Consider the following 14,038-nt stretch of genomic DNA (forward strand, 5'->3'; position numbering starts at 1 on the left):
GAGGATGGAGGGTGAAAGACTGACGAAGAGAGTGTATGTGAGCGAGGTGGAGGGGGGAAGAGGGAGGGGGAGGCCGAGGATGAGATGGAGGGATGGGGTGGAGAGGTATATGAGAGAGGGGGGTGTGAGTTGGAAGCAGGGCAGTGAAATGGCGGGGGACAGGGCGACTTGGAGGCGATTTGTTTGTGGCCACCCCAAACGGGATTGAGGCGTCTGGCAATAGATAGATAGATAGATAGATAGATTGTTATTATTATTATTATTATTATTATTAATATCGTCACTATATTCAACATCATCATATCATCATCATCATCATCATCATCATCATCATTATTAGTATTGTTATTCTTATTATTAGTAATAATAATATTATCATTATATTTAGGTCAACACGATTTATTTACATAATAAACAATCTGTGGCGCCAGTAACGGCACAAGATTTTTTTTTATCTGCTGCATCCTCCTTCCCCCCCCCTCCTCTCTCTCTCTCCCTCTCTCTCTGTTTTCCTCCCTCATCCTCATCCTCTTCTCCCCTCCCTTCCCTCTCGCCCTTCTTCTCCCGCTTCTCAGCCTCTTTTTGTTCTCTTTCTCACTCACCCTTCTTCCTCATCTCTTTCCCCTCCCTCTCCCTCTTTCCCCTCCCCTTCTCTCCCCTCCCCCACCCTCTTCCCCATCTCCCCTCACGACTCTCCTCTCCCCCACCACTTCCCTCCCCTCTCCCCTCTCTTCTCCCCTCCCTTTCCCTCCCTCTCTCCCTCTCCCTCCCCTTATCCTTCGTCTGTGAAAGTAATGTGAGATTCATGATGTATTTAAAAGTGGGCTATAATAATATTTGTCCAGGCTCTCTCTCTCTCTCTCTCTCTCTCTCTCTCTCTCTCTCTCTCGTAGCGGTATTACACATACATTTGGGTCACTCGATTAAAATATGTCCATTGGTCGTGCCTGAACCACGACTCACAGGATGCTGCGTCGGCAGATAGATAAATAGATAGGTAGACAGAGATAAATAGGTAGATAGATAGATAGATGGGTAGATAGATAGATAGATAGGTAGATAGATGGAGAGAGAGAGAGAGAGAGAGAAACGGAGAAATGTATTCACCAAGATAGGCAACTAAGGCCATATAGCCCCGCTGGGGTTACAGGAGGGCGCTACCCCTCCCGGCAACGGTAGCCCGGGCGAGGCTCGAACTTGCGACCTCCCGATCACAAGCTCAGCGCGCTACCACTGTGCTACCGCGCCCCCCAGAGAGAGAGAGAGAGAGAGAGAGAGAGAGAGAGAGAGAGAGAGAGAGAGAGAGAGAGAGAGTGAGAGAGAGAGAGAGAGAGAGAGAGAGAGGGGTTGGCAGAAAGATATATATAGATAATGAATAGATAGATATAGATAGTAAGAAAAATAGATAGATATACATATAAACAGGTAGTTAGATAGACTGATTTTTTATATGAATAACAGAATAGAGGAAGGAGAAATCAATCAATAAAAAAAAACAATAATCCATACAGCAGATTACTGGCGTCCTCCATTCATCAAAAATCTGTAACAGTTGGACTTGAACAACTGTTGGTTGAAGTCTGGGGGAAAACAGCTGGGGAAGCGGGATGCAGAGAAATGCAGTTTGGGGAATAAAAGATTTCTGACAGGCAGAAGTTCTGCAATATGGCAGTGTGACGGTCCAGTCATGAGCGCTACCAGATGCCCGTGTAGCACAGGGGAAGGCATGGAGGGGTGGCACAATGGATGCAACTTCGTCCGAGCATTTGCCATAAAAGTATCTGTAAAATAATGCAAGGGAGGCAACATTGCTTCTTATCTGTAGGGGAGGTACTGTAGTTTACTTGCAAGAGCAGGATTATTAATAATTCTAGCAGCTTTGTACCGAATTTTGTCTAGTTGTTATAGTGCAACCTCTCCACTTTGATCTGTCTATTAATAAAAAGTTAGATAATCTGATAGAGAGATCGATAGATAATTCTTGCACAAGCCTGTTGCTGTCAGTGTTGCCAAGATATCAAAAGACAGTCCTTTTTGTCGTCCATGCCATTTTCCCAACTTCATTGCCATTCGCGTAGTCTGCATCCCCTTCTTGCTGACTCCGGACGATTTTTTGTTTACATTAGGAGAGACTGACGGACCTGGAGCGGTTGGACGTGGTGCTCCTTAACCCCTCCGCTACAAGAGTACTTCCCGGTGTATCATCATCATCATCATCATTATCATCATCATCGTCATCACCATTGTCATCATCATCATTCCCACCTCTTTTCCCACCTATGGATGGGTGAGGTGGGGTCCAGAGAGCAGGACTAATACAAACAAGGCCATTACCTAATTCACTTGTTTTATTTCTCAACTATATCGCATTGTTCGTGTTATCAGGAAATTAATTAAGCTCTGAAAAGCATCCCGTAGCGAGGAGGTCAATGAAGGACAAATGGAACTCCTAGTTGAAATTCTCTCTCTCTCTCTCTCTCTCTCTCTCTCTTAAATTGTCCAGTAATTGAAAGAGTTGTTTATACTTCTTTTAGGTAACGCTTAGATGATGGAGATGGAAGCCTTCACGTAGTGTCACTGATAGCATCGGGCGGTGAAGCTGTCTGTTATATAAACGTCCCACAGCCACCTCCCTATTCCCTAATTGGAGGATTGTGGATTGCCTGCAGTCCACCGGGTTCTCGTCGTGATAATACTACGGTTGTAACTGCTACTACTTGGTCCAGATCTTCGACCTTTTGCAACAGGTCTACATGCATTCCACAACACCTCGTGACAAGCATCCTACTATCCATTTCATGGACCGTGTATCATGGTTTTTCTCAAATATCTTTCAAACTAATCAATTGATCGGTATGATACTTTGACACAGTGTACATGACACCTCCCGCTAATTTTTGGTAATATACGGCATTGCCAAGTGGTGTTACTGAAGGCGTTTACTCTTGACGTTTAAAGGCAAAGTCGCGTGAGTCGCCAGACTAATCAACACAATCGAACGTCCGCTACCCCCCATCCCCTTCCTCTCCCTCCCTACCTCCCTCCCTCTCCCCCCTCTCCCTTCCCCCTCCTCATTTCCCCCCCTCCCCCTCCTCACTTCCCCCCTCAACCCTCATTCCTGCTGGCCTCCCCGTGCCCCCCCCCCTCTGTCCACTCTATCATGTTATAATGATTAGTATCGGGTATCATAAATACAGTATGTTGTTGTTTGTAGAGTCTGTGTTCATTTAATCATTGTTATTGTATGTCCTGAAGTTATATAAACGGGAGTTGACTAAAGAGCGTATGACCGTCACCTTATTCACCCAATATAATGTGCCTACTATCACGATCTCTTATTTCCTTTACCCCCCATATCGACGTGTTTACTACGAGCAGGTAAGATAAGGTATCCAAAATTAAATCACACAGTTTAACTTACAAACCAGTACGGTACGGTATATAATCAACACAACATAATAGGGCCGTAATGGATTTATGAAATTCTCTCTCTCTCTCTCTCTCTCTCTCTCTCTCTCTCTCTCTCATAATAAATATCATAATAGGTAGAAAAGTGATGCAAACAACTGAGCATATTACAGAAAGTTTATTCACAGTCTTCGTCACTATCAAGGAACAAATCATCCTCGGAATCACTCTCGATGTTGATAATTACGGGATCTACACGCACCTGACACCCTCGTTGGGAAAACTTAACCATTAGCCTATTATGGTCGTTAGGTCAGACCACGCTATATCCTTTTCATTAAGAACTTTCAAGTTATCTGCTACTACTGAATAATATAATGGTAAACGGAATTTTATTGCATATTGTATGTTACATACAGGTATTGGGGGGAATGCTGAGAGAAAGAGAGAGAGTGAAACAGTGAGACAGAGGGAGGGAGGGAGGGAGAGAGGGAGGGAGAGGAAGGAGATGGGGGGTAGCGGACGTTCGTTTGTGTAGATTAGCCCTGCAGAGCTCACGCGACTTTGCCTTTAAACGTCAAGAGTAAACGCCTTCAGTAACACCACTTGGCAATGCCGTATATTACCAAAAATTAGCGGGAGGTGTCATGTACACTGTGTCAAAGTATCATACCGATCAATTGATTAGTTTGAAAGATATTTGAGAAAAACCATGATACACGGTCCATGAAATGGATAGTAGTCTGCTGTCGGTCTATTGTTACAGCTCAACAACCACGAGGGAGTGATTGAAAATTTAGGTCAGGTTATTGTGATATGAGTATAGGTATGGGATCTCAGGGATGTCATCACAGAATTACATATATATAAAAAGCGTACACACACTGTTGATATTTCGTCCTCCTTACACTGGCGACAAAATCTCTGGTTACAGGCACCACTGTCCTAGCTTTATGGCAGTGTAGAAGCATGACATTATTCAATCTTTTCTGAGTCATTGTTAAACTAAGGTATGTCTTCACCCTGCGTAAGGAAGAAAATGACCTTTCAGCTGTTGCTGTTGTGACTGGTACGGTCATGAACAGTTTCATCAGTTTGACCACTTCTGAAAACATGGCCTGGAGGAGCTTTCATGATATCCACATTTGTAACCTTCTTCAAGGATTGCAGCTCGGGTTTTTTCTTTTTTTGGCATCCCGTACAAGTTCTGGGGACATGTTGAGTTGTATTTCCAATTTCCTCCCATCTATATCAATCTTAGAGAATTCCACAGTTTCCTTGTTCAGGTCTAGTGATCCTCCATCCCAGTTTGCTGCAGTAAGCAAAGGTCAAGGTCACAGGCGTGAAGAGGGTCCAAGTCGGGCAAGTGTCGACGCCTATGTTCTGTTTTGTTTCAGACTCAGACAAGGATATAGTGAGGATAAGAACTGCGGTGAGAGACACTGCTTTAAGTTTTTTGTGTTATTTGACTTATTTCCTTCTGCCTGTCTAGCGTTGTAGCGACATCATAGAGGAGGTGGAGATGTCACCATCATCATCAGCGTCTTCGTCGTCGTTGTCGTCATTACCTCAAGCATCATCATCATCATTATCAGCAGAAGCAGCAGTGACATCCTCCTTCTCCTGCTCCTCCTCCTCCTCATCGCCATCATCATCATCATCATCATCATCATCATCATCATTATCAGCAGAAGCAGCAGTGACATCCTCCTTCTCCTGCTCCTCCTCCTCCTCATCGCCATCATCATCATCATCATCATCATCATCATCATTATCAGCAGAAGCAGCAGTGACATCCTCCTTCTCCTGCTCCTCCTCCTCCTTATCGCCATCATCATCATTATCATCATCATCATCATCATCATCGTCTTCGTAGTTGTCGTCGTCATTACTTCCAGCATCATCATCATGATCATGATGATCATCATCATTAATACCTTCCTCCTCCTCTTCGTGATCATTATCATTATCATCACCATCATCATCATGGTCTTCGTAGTCGTCGTCGTCATTACTTCAAACATCATCATCATTAATACCTTCCTCTTCCTCATCGTCATCATCACTATCATCACCATCATCATCTTGGTCTTCGTAGTCGTCGTCGTCATTACTTCAAGCATCATACTCTTGATCATTATCGTCATCATCATCATTAATATCTTCCTTCTCCTCATCTTCATCATCATCATTATCATCACCATCATCATCATGGTCTTCTTAGTCGTCGTCGTCATTACTTCAAGCATCATCATCATGATCATGGGAATGGGCGTATATATTAAAAGACACAAATGGCAGTTTTCCACATGTTTGGTTCGTAATGTTAGGATGTAAAATGTTGAACCCTTTCACTACCCTGACGTGATTTGTACCTTTGTTCTTGTAGTGAAGGACAAGTGGAAGCTGTATGTGACCCAGAGACATCTTGTAGTGAAGGGTAAATAAAAGCTGTATGTGACCCAGAGACATCTTGTAGTGAAGGGTAAATAAAAGCTGTATGTGACCCAGAGACATCTTGTAGTGAAGGGTAAATAAAAGCTGTATGTGACCCAGAGACATCTTGTAGTGAAGGGTAAATAAAAGCTGTATGTGACCCAGAGACATCTTGTAGTGAAGGGTAAATAAAAGCTGTATGTGACCCAAAGACATCTTGTAGTGAAGGGTAAATAAAAGCTGTATGTGACCCAGAGACATCTTGTAGTGAAGGGTAAATAGAAGCTGTATGTGATCCAGAGACATCTTGTAGTGAAGGGTAAATAGAAGCTGTATGTGACCCAGAGACATCTTGTAGTGAAGGGTAAATAAAAGCTGTATGTGACCCAGAGACATCTTGTAGTGAAGGGTAAATAAAAGCTGTATGTGACCCAGAGACATCTTGTAGTGAAGGGTAAATAAAAGCTGTATGTGACCCAGAGACATCTTGTAGTGAAGGGTAAATAAAAGCTGTATGTGACCCAGAGACATCTTGTAGTGAAGGGTAAATAAAAGCTGTATGTGACCCAGAGACATCTTGTAGTGAAGGGTAAATAAAAGCTGTATGTGACCCAGAGACATCTTGTAGTGAAGGGTAAATAAAAGCTGTATGTGACCCAGAGACATCTTGTAGTGAAGGGTAAATAAAAGCTGTATGTGACCCAGAGACATCTTGTAGTGAAGGGTAAATAGAAGCTGTATGTGACCCAGAGACATCTTGTAGTGAAGGGTAAATAGAAGCTGTATGTGACCCAGAGACATCTTGTAGTGAAGGGTAAATAAAAGCTGTATGTGACCCAGAGACATCTTGTAGTGAAGGGTAAATAAAAGCTGTATGTGACCCAGAGACATCTTGTAGTGAAGGGTAAATAAAAGCTGTATGTGACCCAGAGACATCTTGTAGTGAAGGGTAAATAAAAGCTGTATGTGACCCAGAGACATCTTGTAGTGAAGGGTAAATAAAAGCTGTATGTGACCCAGAGACATCTTGTAGTGAAGGGTAAATAAAAGCTGTATGTGACCCAGAGACATCTTGTAGTGAAGGGTAAATAAAAGCTGTATGTGACCCAGAGACATCTTGTAGTGAAGGGTAAATAAAAGCTGTATGTGACCCAGAGACATCTTGTAGTGAAGGGTAAATAAAAGCTGTATGTGACCCTTCCAGCGTAACACCAGCTGAGTATAATCCACTGGTGGCAGCATGAAATATATAATACGTCAAAGGAGCCAACTCGTTAACCCCTTTAGTCCGGTATCCTTTTTTTTAATTGAGTTCTTGAAGGCTTGAGATGATTTTACTCAGTTCAGGAGAGACTTTGCGACCGGGAAGGGTTGGATCGCTTCCATGAACCCCTTCAGTACTGACGCTTAGACCAACGCTGAGTAACATCGTCAGGAAGTACAAAATAAAATATAAGGACGTCACAGGACTGAATGGGTTAAAGTGTTCAGATGTTTTCTTCTTTATTTAAGGGATGACTTTTTTTTTTTTTTTTACAGTGTATTCGATGCGATGTGAAATAGATTCCATTTTATTCCCGCTGCTGTCAGAGGGTTTTGTTCTGGCAAATGCTCAGACGAAGTTGCATCCATTCTGCCGCCTCTCCATGCCTTCCCCTTCGCTACACAGGCATCTGGTGGCGCTCATGACTGGATTGACACAATGCCATATTGCAGAAATCCGCCTAACGTATCAGAAGTCTTTTATTCCCCGAAATACATCTCTTTGGAACTCGGTTCTCTAGAGTTCTCTCCCGCCAGACTTCAACCTACAGCTGTTCAAGTCCAACTGTTACAGATTTTTTATGAATGGAGGACACTTGTAATCTGGTGTACGGATTATTTTGTTATTGATTTGTTTTTCCTTACTCTGTTCTGTTATTTATATATATATAAAAAAAAGCTTAGGAGAAGGGGGGCAGCACAGCAGTGAAGGAGCTCATGAAGGTTGTGTTGTAACCATCACAGTTCGATAAGTATTTCCTCAGCTGAATAAAATCGTCAGTACATAGCAAGAATAAAATAGCTACGTCATGGCACTGAAGGGGTTAACCTCTTCACTCCGATGACGGCTCTTTTACTTTATTCTTGCTGCCTCCAGACGAGTTTGTTCAGGTTAGGTGGACGTGGAAGAGTTACACGAAGTTACCAATATGCCAGGAATCGAACCCGGGACTCTCAGGTGAGAGCCAGGCAGCATACCACTACACCACGACCAGGTAAAAGTTAACTCACGTTGTCACAATCTTGTAACCAACGTCCCTCCGCCCCCACTGTGGCCATGAAGAGGATGAGTTAACCCCCTGGCACTAGGGCAAGTAGATGCTTTTAATCTATCCCAAACACTTACGGCAAGTCAGAATGAAGAGAGAACCTGTATTTTTTACACAGGAAAAATCATCAGAGAAATTACCAATATGCTGCCTGGCTCTCACCTGAGAGTCCCGGGTTCGATTCCCGGCATATTGGTAATTTCTCTGATGATTTTTCCTGTGTAAAAAATACAGGTTCTCTCTTCAGTTACACGAAGGCTTCATTAACCCTTTCATTGTGTGAGGTCTTTGCTGAGGTAAATAAAATCGTCTGGAGCCAGGAAGAATAAACTGTAAACAAGATGTCACCGTACTGAAGGGGTTAGTTGGCTTAACCCCTTGAATCCCATCACGTATTGTCTGCCTTGTTCTTCCTACTTCCCCACGATTTTTTCACTTAACAAAGCCCCTCGTACTGAAGAGGCTGGTGAAGGCTGTATCCAATCCCTCCCGTCAGCTGAATAAAATCGTCTGGCAGCAGAAACAGTAGAATATAGATGATGTCCTCGGAGTGAAGGGGTTCATGCACATAATACACCGGTGTGTCTGTTCACTATTGCATACATAGATATGCAGGTGTGTGTGTGTGTGTGTGTGTGTGTGTGTGTGTGTGTGTGTGAGAGATAGATAGATAGATAGATAGATAGATAGATAGATAGAGAGAGAGAGAGAGAGAGAGAGAGAGAGAGAGAGAGAGAGAGAGAGAGAGAGAGAGATATGAAAAGCTAGATGAAGATATGCATGAAAAGCTAGATGAAGATATGCAGGATGTGTGTGTGTGTGTGTGTGTGTGTGTGTGTGTGTGAGAGAGAGAGAGAGAGAGAGAGAGAGAGAGAGAGAGAGAGAGAGAGAGATGAAAAGCTGGATGAAGATGGGAATACGCAGGAGTATAGGTTCGAGGGTGACACAGAGTGAAGGAAGAGTTGGCTGGAGGAGCAGCTGGTTGGAGGAAGAGCTGGAGGGGGTGTGGGAGTGGGATTTACTTAAAGGAGAAGGTGGTTGAAGGAGAAACTTGTTGGAGGAAGAGTTGGAGGAGGAGTGGGTTGAAGGATGAAGCTGGAGGGGTAGCATTGTCGAAGGGTATGTCCAGGACCGTAATTTCCGTTTTCTGTTTTATTTTTGCACTTTTTCTTGTGCAGGAAAGTCTAGGTTTGGTTAGATTTGTTTTTTACTGTCACGTTAGCTTAGTTTGTTAGACCCGTTACTCTGCTATGTTCCGTTCAGTTAGGATAGATTAGGTTAAAGAGAGAAAAAATAAAGAAAATAATGGAAGGGTGATGACCATGGGTAAATCAAACTCAGCAGAGCAAAAAGGGTATACAGAACGGAAATTTGCGTCCACAACAACCCAGTGACTTGAAATAGTAAAAACAAAACACTGATTGTCCACACTTACTCACATTATTGTATGGGTGAAAATTAAAAGAATGTTCCCATTGGATTTATTTAATGCTGACTGTTTATTATAACTAATGGATAACTGAAAATTACACTGAGTCTCCAGACACGAGACGGAGTATAGTTTAACAAATACTGTCACTGATGTGTGGAATGAACTTATGGCCGTATAAAGTGGAATGATCACTCCCTATTTTTTGCGATAATTTCTGAAGTATATGATGGAACATGTTTGGCCTTCCTATATGGTTGCTGACTGCATTCCGTAGTATGGGATGCAGGCTGACCATACGTAATAACCACAGCCGTTCCATTAATGACCGTCAAAAATTAGGGGTATGCACTCCATGTAGCAGTTTAAGGTTAAGCATACGACCTTTATACTGAACGTCCACACACGAAATTAAATGAAAAAGAACAGCTGAAATCCCACATTAGTCCACTCCCATCAGAATGTATATAGAGCATCAAACAGTCATCTCCTGATTCCCAGTTGTCGGGGTTACCTCTGACCCAAGGAAGCTGATCATCCAAGACCGTACCATCAGGCCACACCCACCGGCCCTCCTGCTCACGATCATTCCCACCCAGCCACAGGTGTGTCCGTCCTGCAGGAAAGAAGACATGAATAGTAAATCATCATCAACAGCCTTATCATTACTATTATCGTCATTGTTATCCCATCATTATCATCACCATCGTCATCATAACCCTACTTCCTATTCCTGCCCAACAACACTGTTCTGTTTTTCTGGCGTTGGTTCTGAATGAAAGACAACAAGGGTATCATCATCATCATCATCATCATCATGATCATCATCATTATCATTATCATCATCATCATCATTATCATCATCATCATCATCATCATCATCATCACTCTACTTCCTACTTACAGTACATCATCATGAACATCATCATTATCATCATCATCATCATCATCATCATCATCATCATCATCATCATCACTCTACTTCCCACTTACAGTACATCATCATCATCATCATCATCATCATCATCACTGTACTTCCCACTTACAGTACATCATCATCATCATCACTATTACCACTATTTCCTCCTCCCACTCAGCCACTGATTGCCTTAGATAAGGTTAGATTATGTTATGTTAGGATGGGATAAGTTAGGTTGGGCTGTGTTATCTCTCGGTTAGTTAAATCATGCCGTCACATCCTTACCTGGGACATGGTCACCGACTTTCTGTATGAAGTGGTGAACGTTCCTGGTGGGATGTGCCAGGTCGCCACTCCAGTTAGTCTGACACCACCGCCGAGCTGCCTCCCAGGTCAGTTTACTCTCATTGTGTACAAGAAACACTTGGCCATCGTGCACAAAAGCTTTCATGCCTGTAACAGCTGTTGGAAGTTTTGAATAAATTAGTTCAACATGTGTATGATTATTTTTTAATGAAAGTACATGAAAGTGATTAATGGTCATTTTCTTCTTGTTTGTCAAGATGCATTACTCTAGCTCCACCCACTTTCATCTAATCCCATCACAAGGGTGTATATACCCCAGCCCACCCACCACCATCCCAGCCCATCCCACCCGCTCCTTTCCACCCACCCAGCCCAGATTTAGCTTCCCAGTTTGTTCTCAGATCAAGCAACTTGTATGTCTGTATTACTACCGTTATAACTATTCATTGCCTGTTCAGGAGGTACGTTTGTAAATATAAACAAACTGATGTCAGTGTTCACCAGGGGATAATACCAACCTTGTGTTTTATGTAGTTTGGTTAGCGTTTTTCTCCAGCCCTGCAACGGTGTCTTGTATCTGAAGACAATTGGTTTGGTTGTGCTGCAGTGTGGCAACATTTTCCTCCAAGACGTCTTGTGCTTCCTTCATACTTGTTTGGTTGTCTTGTAAGATGGCTTGTGCTTCCTTCATACTTGTTTGGTTGTCTTGTAAGATGGCTTGTTTCTGCTCAAGGAGGGATGTTGTCTGTTGGAGCCTGGTGTGTTGTTCTCTCAGAAGTGCCAGCTCTTCCCTGACCAGCCTCAGCGCCTGCAGCACTGTCCACACGCTGACCACCTCATGCATGCCTTCTTTCTCATGTGCTGAAATGAAAAGTGTCTGCAGTATACACTGTCGTGAAGACGAGACTCAAGGCCAATTTTAAAAGTCACAATTTTGCTTTTATTCAACCTCTAAGCCGACGTTGTAGTCAGGGGTGTAGATCATAAAAAAACATGCCGTTTGCAGTTGGAATCTTTATAGACTGTGTGAGTAACAATGTTATCGTGAAGTGTTCCTCGTACAGTCTATCTCTGAACTTTTTGTTCTTAGTTCGATGCTTTTCTAGACTGTATGAGTAACAATATTATTGTGAGCTGTTCTTCGTGCAGCCTAGCTTTGAACTATCACCCTATCACTGGACAGCAAGTTCTCAGGCGAAACAACCCCTGGCTACGACTGTCCTCAGCCCAGTGGTAGGAATGAAGGATGAGCAGAAACTATGGCTCACGACTGTTTGTTCCCTAACCACATCAATATCCAACTTGGTTATAATGATCCAAATGCGAAGGAGATTAGGAGATTTAATCCACTATATACACTGAACAAACATGCATATATACTCTTGAAGAAGACCCAACGTCGGTTCTAAAAAGACTACATCAGATATGATGTCTGTCTCTAATGCCAGATGCCTTAATCCCGTAAAGGGTGGCCACAAACAAATTGCCTCCATGTCACCCTGTCCCATGTCAGTTTACTGCCCTCTTCCCAGGTCAAACCCACGTATCTCATATACCTCTCCATTCCGTCACTCCATCTCATCCTAGACCACCCCTTCTATCTTTCCCTCCCCCTCCACCTCACTCATATACAGTCTCCTGGTTAGTTTCTCATTCTCCATGCTCACCACATAGCCAAATAGCCTCAGTGAAATTCTTCTAACTCTTACTATCACATCAGCAACCACACCACAATGCTCCTCCACTTCCTCATTTGCCAGCCTGTCTCTCCATATAACTCACATGCTTCTCTCAAATAACTCATTTCCACTGCCCTCACTCCAGGCTTGTATCCTTCCAACGTGGTCTATGGTTCACTTCCATACGTCAGAGTTGGTATGACAATACTATCATTCAGCGACTTTTTTACTTCCATCCTCACTCCTCAAATTCTTACCACTGCTTTCAAAGAACCAACAACCTTTATTCCTTGCTGTACCCTTTCTAACACTTCGACATCCAAACTTTCATCTTTTCTCAACACATTACCGAAGTACTTAAATGGACTCACATTTTCCATTTTCTCTTCATCCAACCTCACTGTATATTTAGTGACTTCAATTCTCTCAAAGACAGTTACTGTATTCTTCCCCACAATCACCTTTAGATTCCGTTTCATACACACACTCATTAACCCATTCACCAAGCCTTGCAGTTCCCCTTTGTTTTCACATAACAATATAGTATCGTCTGCAAATAACAGTACATGATGATTCGAAACGCTGCCCTCTCTCATTAGGGCCACTTCAACATAAACTGCCCTACCCTGTATCTTTTTTATAACCCCATTCATATTCAGACTGAACAGCGATGGAGACATGACACATCCCTGCTCCAATCCTACTTTTTCATATACCATAGAAAAATTCACCCAGTTCACTGTCCATACGCACTGCAGCCTTAGTATCCTCGTACATATTCTTCAATGCATTCAACAACATCCCATTTACTCCATAATTATATTCTCATTCATCATCACCATCATCATCATCATCATCATCATCATCATCATCTTGACTTTCCTTCCCACGCTAGGGCAGGGTGAGGTATATTCTTAGTTTTTACATTCGTATTCTGTCCACTCCATATTATTTTCCAAATCCATGAAGGCTGCATACGACTTCTTTTCCTTCTTTAGAAACATTTACACTAAAGACCTAAGAATATTTGATCCACACCTCCTCCCTTCCTAAAACCTCCCTATTCTACTCCAACTAATTCCTCTGTCAATTCTTTGACTCTGTCAATAAGCGTCCTATAATATAGTTTTCGCATTACACTCAGAAGAGAAATGCCCCTATTTTCTTTTTCCATTTTTCCTTTTTACAGGAAAACAAATTATACCAGACTTCCAATCCCCCGAGGCTTTACCTTTGTCCCAGGCCAATCTGCACATCCTCCATATCCATTCTACTACTGTCTCCCCCATGCTTCAGCATTTTACCACACACCCCATCAATTGCTGTGGTTTTCCCCATTTTGACCTTTTTCATTGCTTCCACTACTTTCATCCTACTGATCTCTTCCTACCTTCTCATCTCCGTGCTTCTACCAGCCATTCCCCAGCTACTTATACTTGCATTCCTTTCATTCTTTATGTTTAACAGTTCCTTAAAGTGTTCTCTATATTTGCTCATTTTTTCTCCTTCTGCACTAGCAATATACCATTTTTATTCTTCATTCTCCTTC

General features: G+C 42.7%; 2 protein-coding genes across 2 annotated transcripts in view; both read right to left on the reverse strand.

The window, feature by feature from the left end:
* Positions 1-9,631: 9,631 nt before the first annotated feature.
* Positions 9,632-10,955, reverse strand: LOC145414411 (echinoidin-like). Its single transcript, XM_080283947.1, has 2 exons — positions 10,790-10,955; positions 9,632-10,201 (listed from the first exon to the last, which is right to left on the reverse strand). The coding sequence occupies exons 1-2, from the start codon at positions 10,953-10,955 to the stop codon at positions 9,972-9,974; spliced, it is 396 nt and encodes a 131-aa protein (XP_080140073.1). The 3' UTR covers positions 9,632-9,971.
* A 381-nt stretch (positions 10,956-11,336) lies between these two features.
* The window catches only part of LOC145414412 (uncharacterized), a 59,497-nt gene continuing 56,795 nt past the window's right edge, over positions 11,337-14,038 (reverse strand). Inside the window, exon 2 of the mRNA XM_080283948.1 lies at positions 11,337-11,671. Coding sequence (XP_080140074.1) covers positions 11,337-11,671 — 335 coding nt within the window. The remainder of the gene's footprint in view (positions 11,672-14,038) is intronic.

This window comes from Coenobita brevimanus, chromosome 99 (genome assembly GCF_032717465.1).
Source record: "Coenobita brevimanus isolate Jiangsu-jjx chromosome 99, ASM3271746v2, whole genome shotgun sequence".
Taxonomy (NCBI): Eukaryota; Metazoa; Arthropoda; class Malacostraca; order Decapoda; family Coenobitidae; genus Coenobita; species Coenobita brevimanus.

What these genes read in the sequence shown, in the direction of transcription:
- LOC145414411 (XM_080283947.1), bottom strand. Translation starts at nt 10,955, where the DNA reads ATGAAAGCTTTTGTGCACGATGGCCAAGTGTTTCTTGTACACAATGAG. An exon ending in AGTCGGTGACCATGTCCCAG is followed by an intron (nt 10,202 to 10,789) that starts GTAAGGATGTGA and finishes TCTTTCCTGCAG; the next exon opens with GACGGACACACCTGTGGCTG.